This window comes from Pleurodeles waltl, chromosome 5 (assembly GCF_031143425.1).
Source record: "Pleurodeles waltl isolate 20211129_DDA chromosome 5, aPleWal1.hap1.20221129, whole genome shotgun sequence".
NCBI lineage: Eukaryota > Metazoa > Chordata > Amphibia > Caudata > Salamandridae > Pleurodeles > Pleurodeles waltl.
The window spans coordinates 1,370,278,767-1,370,294,251 of NC_090444.1; the positions used below are offsets into that span (position 1 = coordinate 1,370,278,767).

The 15,485-nt window shown below is 45.0% G+C and overlaps 1 protein-coding gene across 1 annotated transcript in view; it reads right to left on the minus strand.

The window, feature by feature from the left end:
* LOC138296482 (uncharacterized) overlaps window positions 1-15,485 on the minus strand; it is a 1,064,486-nt gene that overhangs the window by 256,523 nt on the left and 792,478 nt on the right. The window contains exon 74 of the mRNA XM_069235627.1: window positions 2,129-2,295. Coding sequence (XP_069091728.1) covers window positions 2,129-2,295 — 167 coding nt within the window. The remainder of the gene's footprint in view (window positions 1-2,128; window positions 2,296-15,485) is intronic.

Sequence of the window (15,485 nt, forward strand, 5' to 3'; positions counted from 1 at the left end):
GACTCGTAATGAGGCCCTCAGACTCCATGCATTACCAGTAAGCAACTGAAGTAGACGTTGAGTGTAGGACACCACATTATTGTGTATGTGCATGAGAAATGACCAAATAATGGAGCTCCTTGATCATTGTCACTATTTTTGTCTTTATAAAATTTGTCTTAGAAAGTGCAGGTGTGTTCCATTACTGATACATTACAAAAAACATTCTATATGCTGTTGTGGTGCTTTTTCTGTGTTCGTTGGGCAGTCAGTAATCACAGGAGATAACTGTCAAGGGCAGTGTCTTTTACTAAAGGTGTTCAATGGCATATATACTATTGTATTCCAATTAGATACCCAAATTGCTTTTTTGTACTCTTGACTATTCAAGAGTAATGTCCATGACCCAGCAAGGCTTTTTCTAAAAAGTAGTAGAGGGTTGGTACCCAGAAATTGTATGACACAAGTAAGAATAGGCAATAAAATCAGTGTTCAGTCAGAGCAATATCTTTTAAAAAGAATACTTATATTATTTCAATGTAATGCATCAGGAAGTACAGAGAAACATTCTAGCACATTGTATGGCAGAGATACAACTCATTTAAAGCGCTGATGGGGAAATAACTTTAATTCAAAACAACCTGTGGCCCTAGGGCCAACATTATCCTATGTAGAGAGTTTCAGGTGTCTTCACAGTCTTCAGAAATGCTCTGCTTAGAACATTCACTCAGCTGGGCTACTTTACAGACAGAATGCTAATTTCAAGTTGGCAACGGTATGTCTGCCTAATGCCCCATTTCAAATGTGACACTGTGTGCAAGGTAGGACAACTCAGTGAATCTGAGTTTATGTCACTGGGAATCTGAACGGACAGTCCCAAAAAGCAGTTACGTAAACACCAAAGTGAAAAGGCATCTCACTCAAGTACCAAGAGGATTAGTCTACTGAAGGTTTGGTAAATACACTGGCTTTAACTGTAAAAAATATATAAGGTAAAAGATCTATACGAACCCCTGTTGATGGCTAGGGCCAACCTAAGATGAAGAATAATTGATACCACTACAAACACTTTCTCTTTTATACTAAAGGAATAGAGACCTCCTGTAGGAGCTAAGTTACGAAAAATTAGGATGGTTGCAGTTCTTTCTCAGAGCCCATCTGCGGAACTTCTAGACCTGAATCCAGAACCATTAAAAACTGCTTATCCTTCCATAGGCGGATGAGTAAAATACATTCAATGCTCAACTAATACACTTAGTGCATAACATAAAAAAGCCATCTTCGTCGAAGACAAATTCATTAAAATGAACATGAGCATAGGCAGTGCATGAGATGCAAAGCCCCCGTATGTTTATATAACTTAGGGCCTGATTTAGATTACGGTGGACGGGTTACTCCGTCACAACGGTGACAGATATCATGTCTGCCGATACATAAATCCCATACAAAATAATGTGATTTGTATTTCGCTGGACAGGATATCCGTCACCGTTGTGATGGAGTAACCTGTCTGCCGAAATGTAAATTAGGCCTTTAGTCAAATTTGCAACCATCCATGATTCTGCTGAGTATAACGCTTAAACTATCATAATCATAGGTGGAAATAAGTATTTCTTAGATTAAAGAGCAATCTTTTAGCTGTCAAATATATGGTCAGGGTCTGAAGCCAAATTATCATTAATGCAAAATTCAAATTAGCTTTTAATGCTATGGGAGTAAGTTGTTAAATCGGAAGTCTTTCCATGTAATCATGGGCAGTAAATCAAGCCACTATATGATATTTAGAATCCTTGCCAAGACGAAGTAAGGTCCCTGAAGAGCCAATGCCCACAGTAGTCCCTTTTTGTCTATAAACCACACTAGTAAATTCTTATTTACATACCTTTACATGCATCTCTAATATACCTCTCCATCCAAGGTAGAGCACTCCATTGCTTTGCAGCTAGGTTTGCCACTTATAATATTTATTATATATACCTAAATAAATAGAATGATAGTACCCATTTCTTCTGAGAGCTACTAGGCACTACTAACCAGTGGACCAATGTTATCAAGTACATCATTCACTTCTGATGAAAATTTGCTCATATTCAGTTTTGAAAATTGAGCAACAGGAAAATAGTAAGTGAAAAAGTAGAAACATCCTTACCAAGTTCAGCCTTCAGTCTCTCCAAAGAGGAAGCTTTGGCAATCAGCTGATTGAATGTGGCAGACACGGTTACCTTTGACTCCTCATGTTCTTGGCTGATTATGTTGATCTTTGCTTGGGTTGCCTTTGCATCTATTCTGGTTTGAGCTAGGGTTTCTAACACATTCCTATTTAAAATAAAGTTCAGGATTTAAGAATATCCATTTCAATCTTGTGACAGTATTTTGAAGAAAATGGTCAGTTCACTTTTTATTTAGAATGACTGACAAATACAAACTACCAGTAAGCTAAGCCTTATGTCCAGGGATGTCGATTCACTAAAACACCAGGGGTAGCAGATGTGATACCATGCATCAATCAATCAATATAAGTTTATTCATCTACGCATAATATAAAACAATCTTACAGCTACTGACACGATACATTGGATAATCAAATGACATACATGAAATACATGGGAACAGTGATGATTCAAAAGCAACACGATGAAAAGTGCAGTCATCATTAAAAATGTAATTGTAAACATAAAGAGTTACGCTTGGTGTAGGACCACAGACACCGTGCGGCTGAAACAATATATTATATCAAAGATGCACACTGAAAGCATACCATGCAAACATTGTTAACCTATAAACGGCATGAACATGATTGCAAAAAATATAACATATTCACATGCCTGTCCATTATAATATTCTGTGGTTACATTTCTTGTATTCTGTTTTTATAATTTGAAGAGTGGTTTTCACCAGATGCCTCCCACACCACTCAGCTGCAGGTGAAACATTGCAGGGGCCTACCAAGAGCAGTACACCAAGAGAGACAATGCTCCAAGTCAAAGATGCCACAACCACTTTGTTATATGCTGGTGCCTGGAACCCTGTGCGTTGAGATCCTAGAATTGCCATGGTGTCTAGGGGCCGGAGTAAATACTTGTGAACTGCTGTAAGGCCAAAAGCGTTGAAGAAGAAAGTCTGAAGCTCGAGGGAAGGGAGGCTGGTGGAATGTAATTGTTAAGAAAAACAATCTCATCTCCCAGAGACTCCACGAACTGCTGTGCACAACAGACAGACCATGTGGGTCTTGTAACTGCTGCACCTGAAACCATTCAGTAGACCTGGGGTGACAACTGAGGTACTGTGCCGTGCTGATGGTGGTATATGGCACTTGATTAGTGCCTAGAACTCGATCTGAGTGCCATTCCACAACACACCTAGAATCAAACCAATGTAAATTCGATGATATGGATAACTGAAAAAAAGGGGAGTGTGCCCTACTGCAGTTACTATGCAACATAGAGGATAAAGTCTACCATCTGGTCGACAGGTTGACAGTTTTGAGGCCTCTAAGATGCCACAACTCCAAATGGCATAGCAGTAAGAGATTGCAAGGCAGAAATGCTGAATATAGAGGCAAACTGCACTTGAAAAAAGCTTTACAAAGGATAATGAGCCAAGAACAAGAGAGTGTGAAAATGTGGAGGGATGTGTAATCTTCACAGGCAAAACTATAGTCTTGCACCATTTCAATAGGGTATGACAATGAGAGCTGTGGGTGACACCCAGGGAAATGGCCCCCTATAGCTCGAAAGAAAAAATCCTTTATGATGGAATGGAGGAACTCTTGTTTACGAAACTCCTAGAAACATACACCATTCCAATGGGACAATTTTTGACAAATGCAGCACTCAGGGGAGCCATCGGGGAGGTATGAGGAGACTCGGGTAAGGAACCTGACATTCATCTAGTACTACAAGTGCTGTTAATTTGGAGCCCATAAGGCACAGAATCACTAATATATATGCAGGGCTGGGTCAATCAGTGAGACCGGCGCTATGTGGACGGAAAGACAGCTGAAGCCAAGACATACGAATTGCCTTAAATGATGCAGACTGAAACAAGATCTTGAGCCATATCCTGCAGGTCTCGAGAAATGTCCAGCTGAAACTGCTGCAATTCGATTAAGTGCATCGTCTATATTTAACCTCCTTGCACCTACATAGCAGGTTTGCTACAGTGCCATATGACTGTCCCAGATGGAGCACAGACAATGCTGACTTTACCACATCATATGGTGATGCGCCCCATTGTGATGCACCCATTCTGGGCCAAAGTCTGCAACTATATTACACACATAATGAACTGGCAATACATTCTAACAATAAAAGACATGTCTGCTGGGCCTGATGTCCTGCCGCATGGCAGGGAGAAGGTTTATAGACCGTGGCGGCTTGGAAAAACGATTTTTGTCGCAAGGTGAGGGCTGAGGACATCTGATGCAGCAGTTCCGTCGACAGGCTGGGTGGGACAATCAGATCACAAGATGGATGTGATATTACTAGCAATGGAACCTAACTCTGACTTGAGGCAGCTCTGAGAGATTGTTCAATGGCGGTGACTCTGGAACTGACAGTGTAGATGACACTCAGAATGGGGAAGTGGATGCACTGGTCACCATCATTCACTTGTGTTGTCCCTCTTTCCTTTACACCAATTTTCTGACAATGTCAAGGTCTCCGCCCATGACTGCTCACCCTTGACTGCTTCACGGGGACTGTAATGTGATGCTATGGTAATGATACCAAGAGCTGCTCTTTCGATGAGACAATCCTATTTAGCATTCACGAAAATTGATAACTATGTTTCCAACATATAAAACTCATTGTTTATTTGATGTCCAGCCACATGAGCACCTGGGCCTTCTCTTGGATTGGTATTGGAACTGTTGCCTTCCTTACCATGTAAAATCTTCAATGAAGAGCAACTTAAAAAATGATGGTTCAGAAGGTATTTTGCATAGGGCTTCTGCAAAAGCCACAGTGAAAACTACAGTTTATCAAAGATATCTGTGGAATCCTGAGGACATGGACTGAAACATCAGCAACGGATTATATCTCAAGAATGAGGCTACATGAGGCACATCCCGAGAAGCTAAGTGAACATGGGGTTGGTTTGCATCATTTAGCATATGAATATGAATGATAAGAGCTCATTGAAGGAGAACCTATCTCTTGGGATCCTTCCTGAGAGGAACAGAGACAGTTCAGGGAATACATATAAGCGACTAAGAGATAGCTGCTGGTGTACTGGGCCATCTATACTTATTGTTTATATTGTAAAGATGCTACTTGCCACTCATTTTACTATGCTCCATCACCTAACTTATGCTTTGTCCCATGTCTCTTAGCCTTCAATGTTACTTTTTGCCCACACTATTCCTCTTCCAGTTACACCCTTGGTTAACCAGCTAGTCCCTTGTTAACTGCTAAAGAAACTAAGGTTCCCCAATTCAGGATCACCAATCCGATGGGCCAAGCCCATTTCAATTCTTTGTCGACCGCCACCCTACATTATTGGTTTCTCTCCCCGCACAACGTTTCCCTTTTTACTTAATCCAACCTCACCCATTTTGTTATTTTTCATCTTGACAATCCAGCCTGTAGAGCAGCCTTGGCATGAGCTCTTGATGCAATCTCCCTTTTAGAAGGGGAAGAGCCCAATGCATTATACAAATGTGCACTTTATCTGACAGGTGTGCCAGTGGTGATTTACGTAGTGTGCTTTTTTAATTTTAGCAAGATTAATATGGTATGTACTCTCATCTGTAAGAGTATTGATGACATTTGTAATTATATCTGCCATATCAAAGGTGCGGTTCTAAACAATGCACTTGTGTGAAAGGTTTGTTTGGCATGGCTGTTGTGCAAGTCATTAATTGAGCTCCTAATCTTAACTTGTGAATGTCTGTGATTATTTTGGTTTTACTTCATAACTGTAGCTGCACTTTAACTGTGGCTTTTCAGTAAAATTCAATATGTGTAGGTGTTCCAATTTCTGAATTGGGCAAAGAGCAATAAGTGCATAAAATGCAAATCCATACATTATCGATACCTGGTGACACATCCCATCCCATGAGGATGTGGTCACAGATGAGAATGCAACATTATGCTCTAGCTAACACAAGAATATTTCACTTACACTGTGATGTTCCACCTAATGTACACGCATGCCCCTCTAGAATATTACATCCTCTATGTAAGTGAGGAGGCTTAGGCCCCTGCTTTATCGGGCAAACCGAAATACTATAGTGATGTCTTGGTCTGGTCAAGCCTACGTGCAGGTACCTTCTTAACTAGCCATGAACCCAGTGCATCAAGAAGATTCTGTTTATCCAGTAGCCTTGCTGGTCATGCATCTGCACTTGTGTGGTGCTTCATAAATATTTTACTATGACTTTATCTCACTCTGCAGCACAAGTCATGTTCCCATTGCTTTCTCATTGCACTAGGCCTGTGCAAGTGGACTTGGATAAAATACATTGAGGATAACTTTGTTTATGTTCCTAGAAAACAGGACAGCAATGTCATTGTGAGCTCATCAAAGAAGGTTTACACAAAAACTTGATTTTAACTTTTTTTTCTTGTTTTTCCACCCCTGATTCCATCAAGATTGTTGCACAACGGGGGGCATGGTCACTGCCGGAGAAGATGGCTGCATGCTAACTTGGTTCCTGCTCCATTCACATTCAAATCCCCCTGCCTCCATCCCAAGATCCAGCACTCATGACCAAACAAATGCCCGTAGACAGAGATTTGCGGAGAGAGAGTGACAGCTGTGTCCTGGACCGTAGAGAGCAGCAGGACAGTGGCATTCACAAGGTGCAGGCTAGTGGCAAGGAAAGCAGCAGCCAGGCACCCCCGAAGAACCAGCCGCCATCGAAGGAGCAGAGGACTGACAACATGAACTGATGGGTGTGTAAGTGGTGTGTACAAGCATCGAACATCGATGCTGTGGCAGGAATCCCTGGACACATTGCAGCCCTGATGGGCTCCTGAGATGGTGCCTGACCAGAGGCTGCAGCCGCAACGATAACGCTCAATGGTGGGCCGTGCAAACACTCTGCGGCCGCTGAGGTAGCGCCATATGGGGCTGGTAAGGAGACCCTGACTGAGTGCACAGCTCAGGAGAAAACCAGCTTAAAGATAAGTGGCACCAGCAGGAAGTACTTATGGGCAAAGGTTAAACAGGCCCAGGACACAGAGACTAATCCCATAAATGAAAACAGTCTCTGGTGCCGCTTAGGAGCAGGCTGCCATGCTGCTAAGCAGAAAAAGCCAGAGTCTGCCCTACACCGAGTGGACAACTGCAAAAATCAGAGGCTGACACAACAGTGCTCTGTGAAAGCACTTACACAACTGTGATGCCCCAAAGCAGACACGCAGATACTGCAACCTACAACATGCCCCCAAACTTGTGGGAGAAATCTCGCTCAAAGGGAGCAGCATAACCTGATAGGACACAAGCAGAGTAAATCTCCATGTCAGAGATCTGTCACTGGTAGGTGGAAGTGAGTAGAGCACTTGGAATGCTTGTATCAATGTAACAGAGGAGAGGGCAACCAGAGATCAGGCCCCCTTATGTCCCATGAAGGCAGACATGGCAGGGTGCAGAGGGGAGAAAGAGCACTCAGTAAACAAAACTAGACAAATATACAGTGCCAGCAGCAGTTGTGGACCCCCTGGCCGCACTGGGTAGCCCCACAGAGGCACAGTCAGAAGAGGAGTCCAGCCAAGACACAGGCACCTCACTAACAGACATCATGGCAACCAGCAAAGACATAAAAGGCACATTAGAACCCAAAACAGATTCTGTAATGATGGAACTGACACGCCTTCCAGTAGATAGCCATAAAATTAATGAAAGAGCTACAGAGATAGCACCCACTATCCTAGCCCTACAAACTGAAACATGGATCGTCAGAGAACAAGTAAACTACCTGCTACGAGACAATAAAACCATGATGGCCAAGCTGGAAGACGATGAAGGCCAATCACGCTACAATAATATACAATTGGTAGGGTCCCCAGAAAGGACATTATGGCCAATGTGGAACCTTTTATGGAGCATATGATCATACAAAACCTGCCCCCTAAGGGGCAGCTGAAATTCTTCTCGTGAAGTGAGAGAATCAGGCTCCAGTGCCGCTGCCTCGCCGATGGGCCCTGCCCAGAAACATCATTACACACATATTCTACCACTGCAACCGTGACACTATTCTGCAAGAAGCCTGCTAACGAGGAGACATAAAATACAAAAACACCACTATCCTACTCTTCCTGGACTTTATCTTCAAAATACTACACCATGCAGACATTTTGAGGGGGTTAAAAGTGAACTGCAATCAAAAGTCAAGAAATATGATGCTGTACTCTGCGAATCGCCGAGTAGTTGGGGAAGAGAAGACATGGCAGTTCATGATGTCAGCGAGGGATGGGACTGGCTGGAGGGCAGGTGACTGGCCAGCTCTTCATGAAAAGAAAGTGTAGACACCCACCATAAACAAGCTTCTGTGGGCTATTAAAGAACCCCTCAAAAGAACCGGGAAGAGAAAGGCCCACCTCTTAGGATCTAATAAACAGGCAGATGACTAGCCATGAAACAGAAAGGAAGAGACCTCTGAAGGGGGAAATCGTTATCCAGAGAAGGAAAAATGCACCAGACATAGATTGAGTATCTGGGGAAGAATCCTGTCTACTGGCTTCACCAAGTTTCTCACACCAGACCATATTGTGATGTTCAGTTCCAAAGCTAAAAGAATAGGGACTACAGGCACTACTCTGCACAGTTGAGGAAGTCTGTAGTTTAAAAGCGACCATGCAGGGAAGCAGGGAGGGGGAATTCAGGGGATCAGTTACAGTTGGTTTTGGTAAGGCAAACATGGCACAAAGAGTTGAGCAGACAAAAGCCAAGCAAACCCACAACAAGGGCGAACAGACATCCACAAGGCAAGCTTAGTTGCATGATAATCAGACAAAACAATAAAAAACTCCTGGACTTAAATGACTACATGAACAATTTACTTACCTTCAGTAACGTCTTATCTGGTCAGACTATATCTAGTTGCAGATCCCTTATCGTAAAATTTCCCCAGTGTCAGACTAGATCAAGATTATTGGTGAGCAGTACCTCTGCTTGCCAGTAGGTGGCGTTGTTCTGCTCCGCATGGGTCATCAGCGTCCTCTGCGCTGGAAATTACATTGGTGGCACTTATATAGGCATCCCCCAGGCACGCTGACGAAAGGGAACATTCCTGTCCCTAGAAATCCGTTTGCAGAGCAGGGAGAATCGGTAAGGAATCTGCGGCTAGATAAAGGGCCTGATTACAACTTTGGCGGAGGGGGTTAATCCGTCCCAAATGTGACGGATATCCCACCCGCCGTATTACGAGTCCATTATATCCTATGGAACTCGTAATACAGTGGGCGGGATATCTGTCACATTTGGGACAGATTAGCCCCCTCCGCCAAAGTTGTAATCAGGCCCAGAGTCTCTACCAGATAAGGCGTTACCAAAGGTAAGTAACTTGTGCACCTGATACAGACTTCTAGCAGCAGACTCCTTACCTGAGAATAAATACCCAAGCAATACCATCCCCAGAGGTGGGTCTGTGGATCAATTTTAAACCAAAAAGTCCTGCAGGCCCGAACGGGTGAAGAGCCCATCCCTACAAACCTGACTTTCCAGGCAGTAGGGCCTTGTGAATGTGTGCAAAGAGGCCTATGTTGCTGCCTGGTAGATATCTAGGAAACTCCCCATGCTAACTCAGTGGTCGCAGCTTTGGCTCTGGTGGAGTGAGCATGCAGGCCCTCAGGGGGTTGCTTTTTGGCCAATGCATGCAGATCTTAATGCACAGTACGACTCATCTAGAGATGGCCCGCTTCTAAATGGCCCATCCTTTCTTTGCTCCAACATACCCCATGAAGAGTTGCTCGTTCACCAGGAACTCTTGTGTGTGGTCAAGGTAGAACGGCAATGCTCTTTTTTGGGGTCCAGACAGTGGAGTCGCTTGTCTTCTATAGAGGGGGTATGGAGGAGCATAAAAGGTAGGAAGGGTGATGGACTGGCCTACATGAAATGGAGTGACCAATTTAGGAAGAAAGGCAGCTTTTGTGCTAAGCACCAGTTTGTCAGGATATATGGGTATGTAAGGAGACTTCGATTACAAGGCCTGAAGCTCACTCACTCTTCGGGCAGATGTAATCACCACGAGGATGGCTGTCTTGATTGTAAGAAGCCTGAGGGGACAGTTACGAGAGGCTCGAAAGGAGCACGCATCAAGAATGTTAGCACAAGCCCACATCAGCATGATGAATGTAGAAGGGGGAAAGAGATGTACAAGACCCTTTAGACACCTATTTACAGTAGGGGACTTGAAGAGGGATGGCTAGTCAGGCAACCACAGAAAAGAGATAGCATAAATAGATTGTCCAAGGCAAGAGCCATGCTGGGCAGGAGAAAGTATGAAAAGGAGAACCTGAGAAAGGCATACAGGTGGCCTGAGCTCAAGGAGGCTGAAAGTGGGAGACGACAGCTAGAGGTGAGCCGGCCTTCAACAGCCAGTCGTCGAGCTAGGGGAAGACTGACACCCCTGTTCTCTGCAGATGACCTGCAACCACCACCATCACCTTGATGAACACCTGAGGGGCACTGGTAAGGCCAAAAGGGAACATGGCAAACTGAAAATGTCTGTGGCCTACCGTGAACAACAGGTAACGTCTGTGAGCAGGCAGGATAGGGATGTGGAAATATGCGGTCTCCAAATCCAGCGCTGCCATCCAGTCTCCTGGATCTAGGGCAGACAGGACCTGAGCTAACAGGAGCATTTTGAACTTCTACTTCTTGAGGAAGTAGGTGAGGGGCCGTAGGTCTAGGATAGGACAAAGGCCTCAATCCTTTTTCGGCAGAGAAAGTAGCGAGAATAGCAACCACATCCCACTTATGGCATCGGCACCCTCGCTATGGCTTCCTTGGCCAAGAGAGCCATAACTTTCTGGCAGAGAATAGAAAGATGGTTCTCTGTCAGCCTGTGGTAAGATGGTGGCATGGGGGAGAGGTGGTCACAAAGGGGAGGCAGTATCCCCTTCGGATGATCTGCAAAACCCACCTGTACGAAGGTATGGACTGCCAGCGGGACAGCTGATGCGATTCCTGCTGACAACTATATGCTCATGATGGTATGGGGGCAGATTAGGAGGGTTTTGGAGGTTGCGGCTGCTGGGGAAGTGGTGGACTGACTCAACCGCTGGCTGCCTGACCCACAAGGTCTGTGGGGACTGCACCCACGCAGAGGCTGTGGAACATGTACAGCACTGTGGCTAAGAGTGTATGGGCACAGCTGGAAGCCCCTTTCATGGGCACGAAAGGAGCAAAAGGCAGATTATGGATGACATGGGGCCATAGAAAGGCCTAAGAACCTGGTCATAGCCCAACTGTCCTTAAAGCGGTGCAGCAACAAATCCACTTTGTCTCCAAAGGGACAAAGTCATTAACGGCCATGTCATCAGGGATGATTGGACATCAACCAAAAACCCAGTACTGAACCAAGCATGGCGTCTCAAGGCCACTGTTGACAAAACCACTCTGCCCAGTGAATCATGTCAAGTCCACAACGGATGGTGAACTTCACTGCATCTCTCCCATCAGCAACAGCCTGAAAGAGCATGGCCCGGGCCTCCTCCAGCACCGTTGGCTGCACCTAAGCGATTGTGTTCCGCAGAGCATGGGAACAGCGGCCCAAAAGACATGTGGTGTTCACAGATTGCAAAGCCAGACTTGCAGAAGAAAACATCTTCTTCCCCAAAGTGTCCAGCCTTCTGGATTCCCTGTCCTGGGGTGCAGTAGGTAATGCCCAAGGATTTACATGGGAGGTTCAGGCCTGGACCACCAAGCTCTCTGGGGTAGGGTGTTAAGGGAAAGTTTGGGTCCCCCTGATGCGGGGTGGTGGCGATGGGCAATCGTACTATTCACTGGATGCCCTGTGCTGGGTTTGCACCAGGTCCCCAGAAGAACATCAGTGAAGGCTTTGTTAAATGGGAGTGGCAGTTGTGAGGGGAAAACTCCTGGCTGGAACACCTCCGTGAAGATGTTAGTCTTGACCACCACCAAAGCCAAATGAAAGTCAAGGACCTCAGCTGCCCTCCAAACCACCATTACAAATGAAGCTCCCTCCTCCATAGCCACGGTAGGGGGAGAAAGGGTAACAGTATCTGAGGAAGAATCCTGTCTACTGGCTTCACCAAGTTTCTCACACCAGACCATATTGTGATCTTCACAGGGCTGGTACTGTTCAGGGCCCAGTGACCCCTCTTATTCCTCCCCAAATCCTAGCCCAGAGGAATAGGGCTCAGGCTCCGACCTGGAAGGCGTGGCTCCAGATGGTGCAGCAAACTGTGTTGATCAACGCCCCTCCAGTTCCATATCAGACACGATGTGGACGACACATGCAGGGCCGAAAGGACGCCACCTAATTGTAGGCAGAGGTACTACTCACCAAAAATCGTCAAGATCCGGTCTGACGGCTAGGAAAATTCTACGGGAATGAAGCTGCAGCTAGAAGTTTCTGTCAGATTAAAGACAATAAGGGTAATCTCTTAGAATATCAATAGGCTGGGCAGAAGACTCAAGAGGAGGGAGTGGACTTGCAATACCTTAAATGGCATGCTCCAGCCCAGACATCGTACGGCTCCAAGAGGCCCCTTTCAAAGGGTAACCACTACAAAGCCATAGGCCAATATGGTTACATCATGATAGCACACATGGGCCACAAATCTGAGTTGCGTGTAGGTATATTACTGAGCAAAACACACCCTCCTACACCCTGGGCAAAACCTAGGCAGAGCAGCTAAGGAGATATGTAGACCTAATCAGGGCAATAGGATGGGCTGACAAACTTTTCCTCGGTATACATCCCTCTGAGACTCCACATGACTACATGCCACGAAATAGGCCGGATGCAAATACAGCTCCTAGTGGCAACCTTAGTATTAGGAGATGACATGAATGAAATGTCAGAGAAGCTATATGGACTTCCGCTCAGGAAAAGGACACACAAGGGGACCCAACTGTCAACATTTCTAAGTGCATAAAACCCCGTAGACTTCTGGATGTTCTACAACACCCAGGAGAAAAAATACACATATCACTTCAGTGCCTGCAGTAGCCTCTCCAGCACTGACTACCTCCTGACACAACAAAGCTACAAAATTTTTTTGCAGGGCCTGACACTTGGCACAGGGCATATCAGATCACACACGAACCTGGGTAATACTTAAAGGAAAGATGGACATAGGAAATAGACAAATGGGCATTCACTACCTGGTATCTCAAAACAATGAGATACTGACAGGCTTGTGTCAAGGTGCTATTACTTCACTGACAATGAAGGGATGGTCAAATCAGTACTTGCGCTTTTGGAAGCTTACAAAACAATGATAAGGGGACAAGTCCTATCCCTGGTATTGGGGGAAAAAAGAAGCAAAAAATAGAGGAGCTAGAGAGGAAAATTCAAACATTAAAGCACCTTACTATCACTCATGCATGTGCACAATCCAACACATTGGACAACCCTGAAATGCCAACAATACAGGAATGTAGTAGGGGCGGGGGCAAATTCGCTTATGCAACAAATCAGGACAATTGTTAACTTAGATTAATGGCGGGATCGGCAAAATAACTGGATCCACTAGGTTAAAGATAACGAAGGAACACATCAGAGAGCACTCAAATATATCAAATTAATTTGCTAGACACTAAGCTAAGATACACACACCAGAGACCACCAAGCTTGTGGCCAAGTGAGCTGCCTTGCTGCAGGACATAAGACTAAACAGACTAGCTTAATACCACAGACAAGAACTGGAGGCAGAATATTACTGGACTAAATAACCTTGGCAATCACAGATTTGCAACCCGGGAAATCCATGGGACCTAACAGACTCCACATAGAACTTAACAAACGACTGAGCACAAAACTGTCACCAGAATCACTAGGCAGGCATAGAGAAGTGGATAAAGTGGGCCAGCTCCCAAATGACCAAAGAGTATATACTACAGTAGTCATACCATAGGAAGGAAAGCATCCAGATGAATGCACCTCGTATAGGCCGATCTCATTGCTAAATGTAGAAATTAACATTTTGGCCAAGATACTAGCGTCCAGGCTGAGGAAAGTGATATAGGCCTTAGTACACCCAGACTAGGTGGGATGCATGCCCAATAGAAGAGATTCAATCTGCAAAAACTATTCGGAGTAGTGGGTCACATAAACAAAGTACTGAACAGGCAGTGGTAATGTCTCTGTATGCCACAAGGGCGTTCAACACACTGGAATGGAACTGCAGGTTTGCAGTACTGGACAAAAGGGCTTTGGGCCTCACCTTACAAAATAAATATGACTTCTGTAAAGTCACCCACAGGCCAGGGCCCGAGTGAATGGAAAATACTCAGACATTTTACAACTGCGAGAGGGCACTAGAATAGGCTGCCTAATATCACTAATAATATTCACATTAGCTCTCGAGTCTCTAGCTGTGTGGATCAGACAAGATCCACTAGTTAAAGGAATATACTAGAATTGGAGGGGGGGCTGGGAGTACTGCACATCCCTTTAGGCAGACAACATCCTGCTTTATGTGACGGACCCTGAGCTTACCATAAATAGGCTAATGCAAATCATACATAACTTTGGTAAATACGCCAGATACAGTATAATTTGGGGCAAATCCATAATATACCCCCTGATGGAAGGAATGCTAATGCTACCCCAAGACTGCAGGATGCCCATAGCAAGGAAGGGCTTTAAATACCTGGGAATGTATATAACCAGAGACCCAAACAATGTTTTAACATGCAACCTATATACACTACTCGACTGCCTGAAACAGGATGCCTGCCACTGGTGAGGGCTACCAGTTACTACTAGGAAAGGCTGCAATGTTTCAAATGATGCCTCTCCCCAGATTCCCATGCGCACTGCAAAAGGCACCCTATAAGGTCCACTAAAATTCTTCAAAACACTGGAGGCAGAGGTACAACTACTTCAACGAGATGGGGGGCCCCAGAACAGCAATGGTGAAATTAATGGGAGGGGTATGTGAGGGCAGAATAGCCCTGCGAGATATCCACAAATACTAGTGGGCGGCCCAACTGGCTGTTATAAATGATTGGGTATATGCAGACTAAACAGAGACAGTGGTGAGAATGGACAGACACATAATGGGGGACAAAGATTACCCTGCAGTGCTTTATTGAAGGATGCCCCTAAGCAAGCTTCCTCCACATACCAGAATGGTGATATCTCTGGCAAGAGGCAACGTAATACCTGGGTTGGAAGGGGAAACTCACAGCAGAAACACCATAATGGGGCAGCAATCAGCTGGCAGCAGTGGGAAACCTTAAGGGACTGACCAATGGGACGAGACTGGAATCTAGAAACTAGGTAAGCTGTAGGGGTGGAGAGAATGAAGGACTACTAACTAAAAGGGAGAGACCTATCTCTATCTATCTCTACCTCCAAGGCAAAC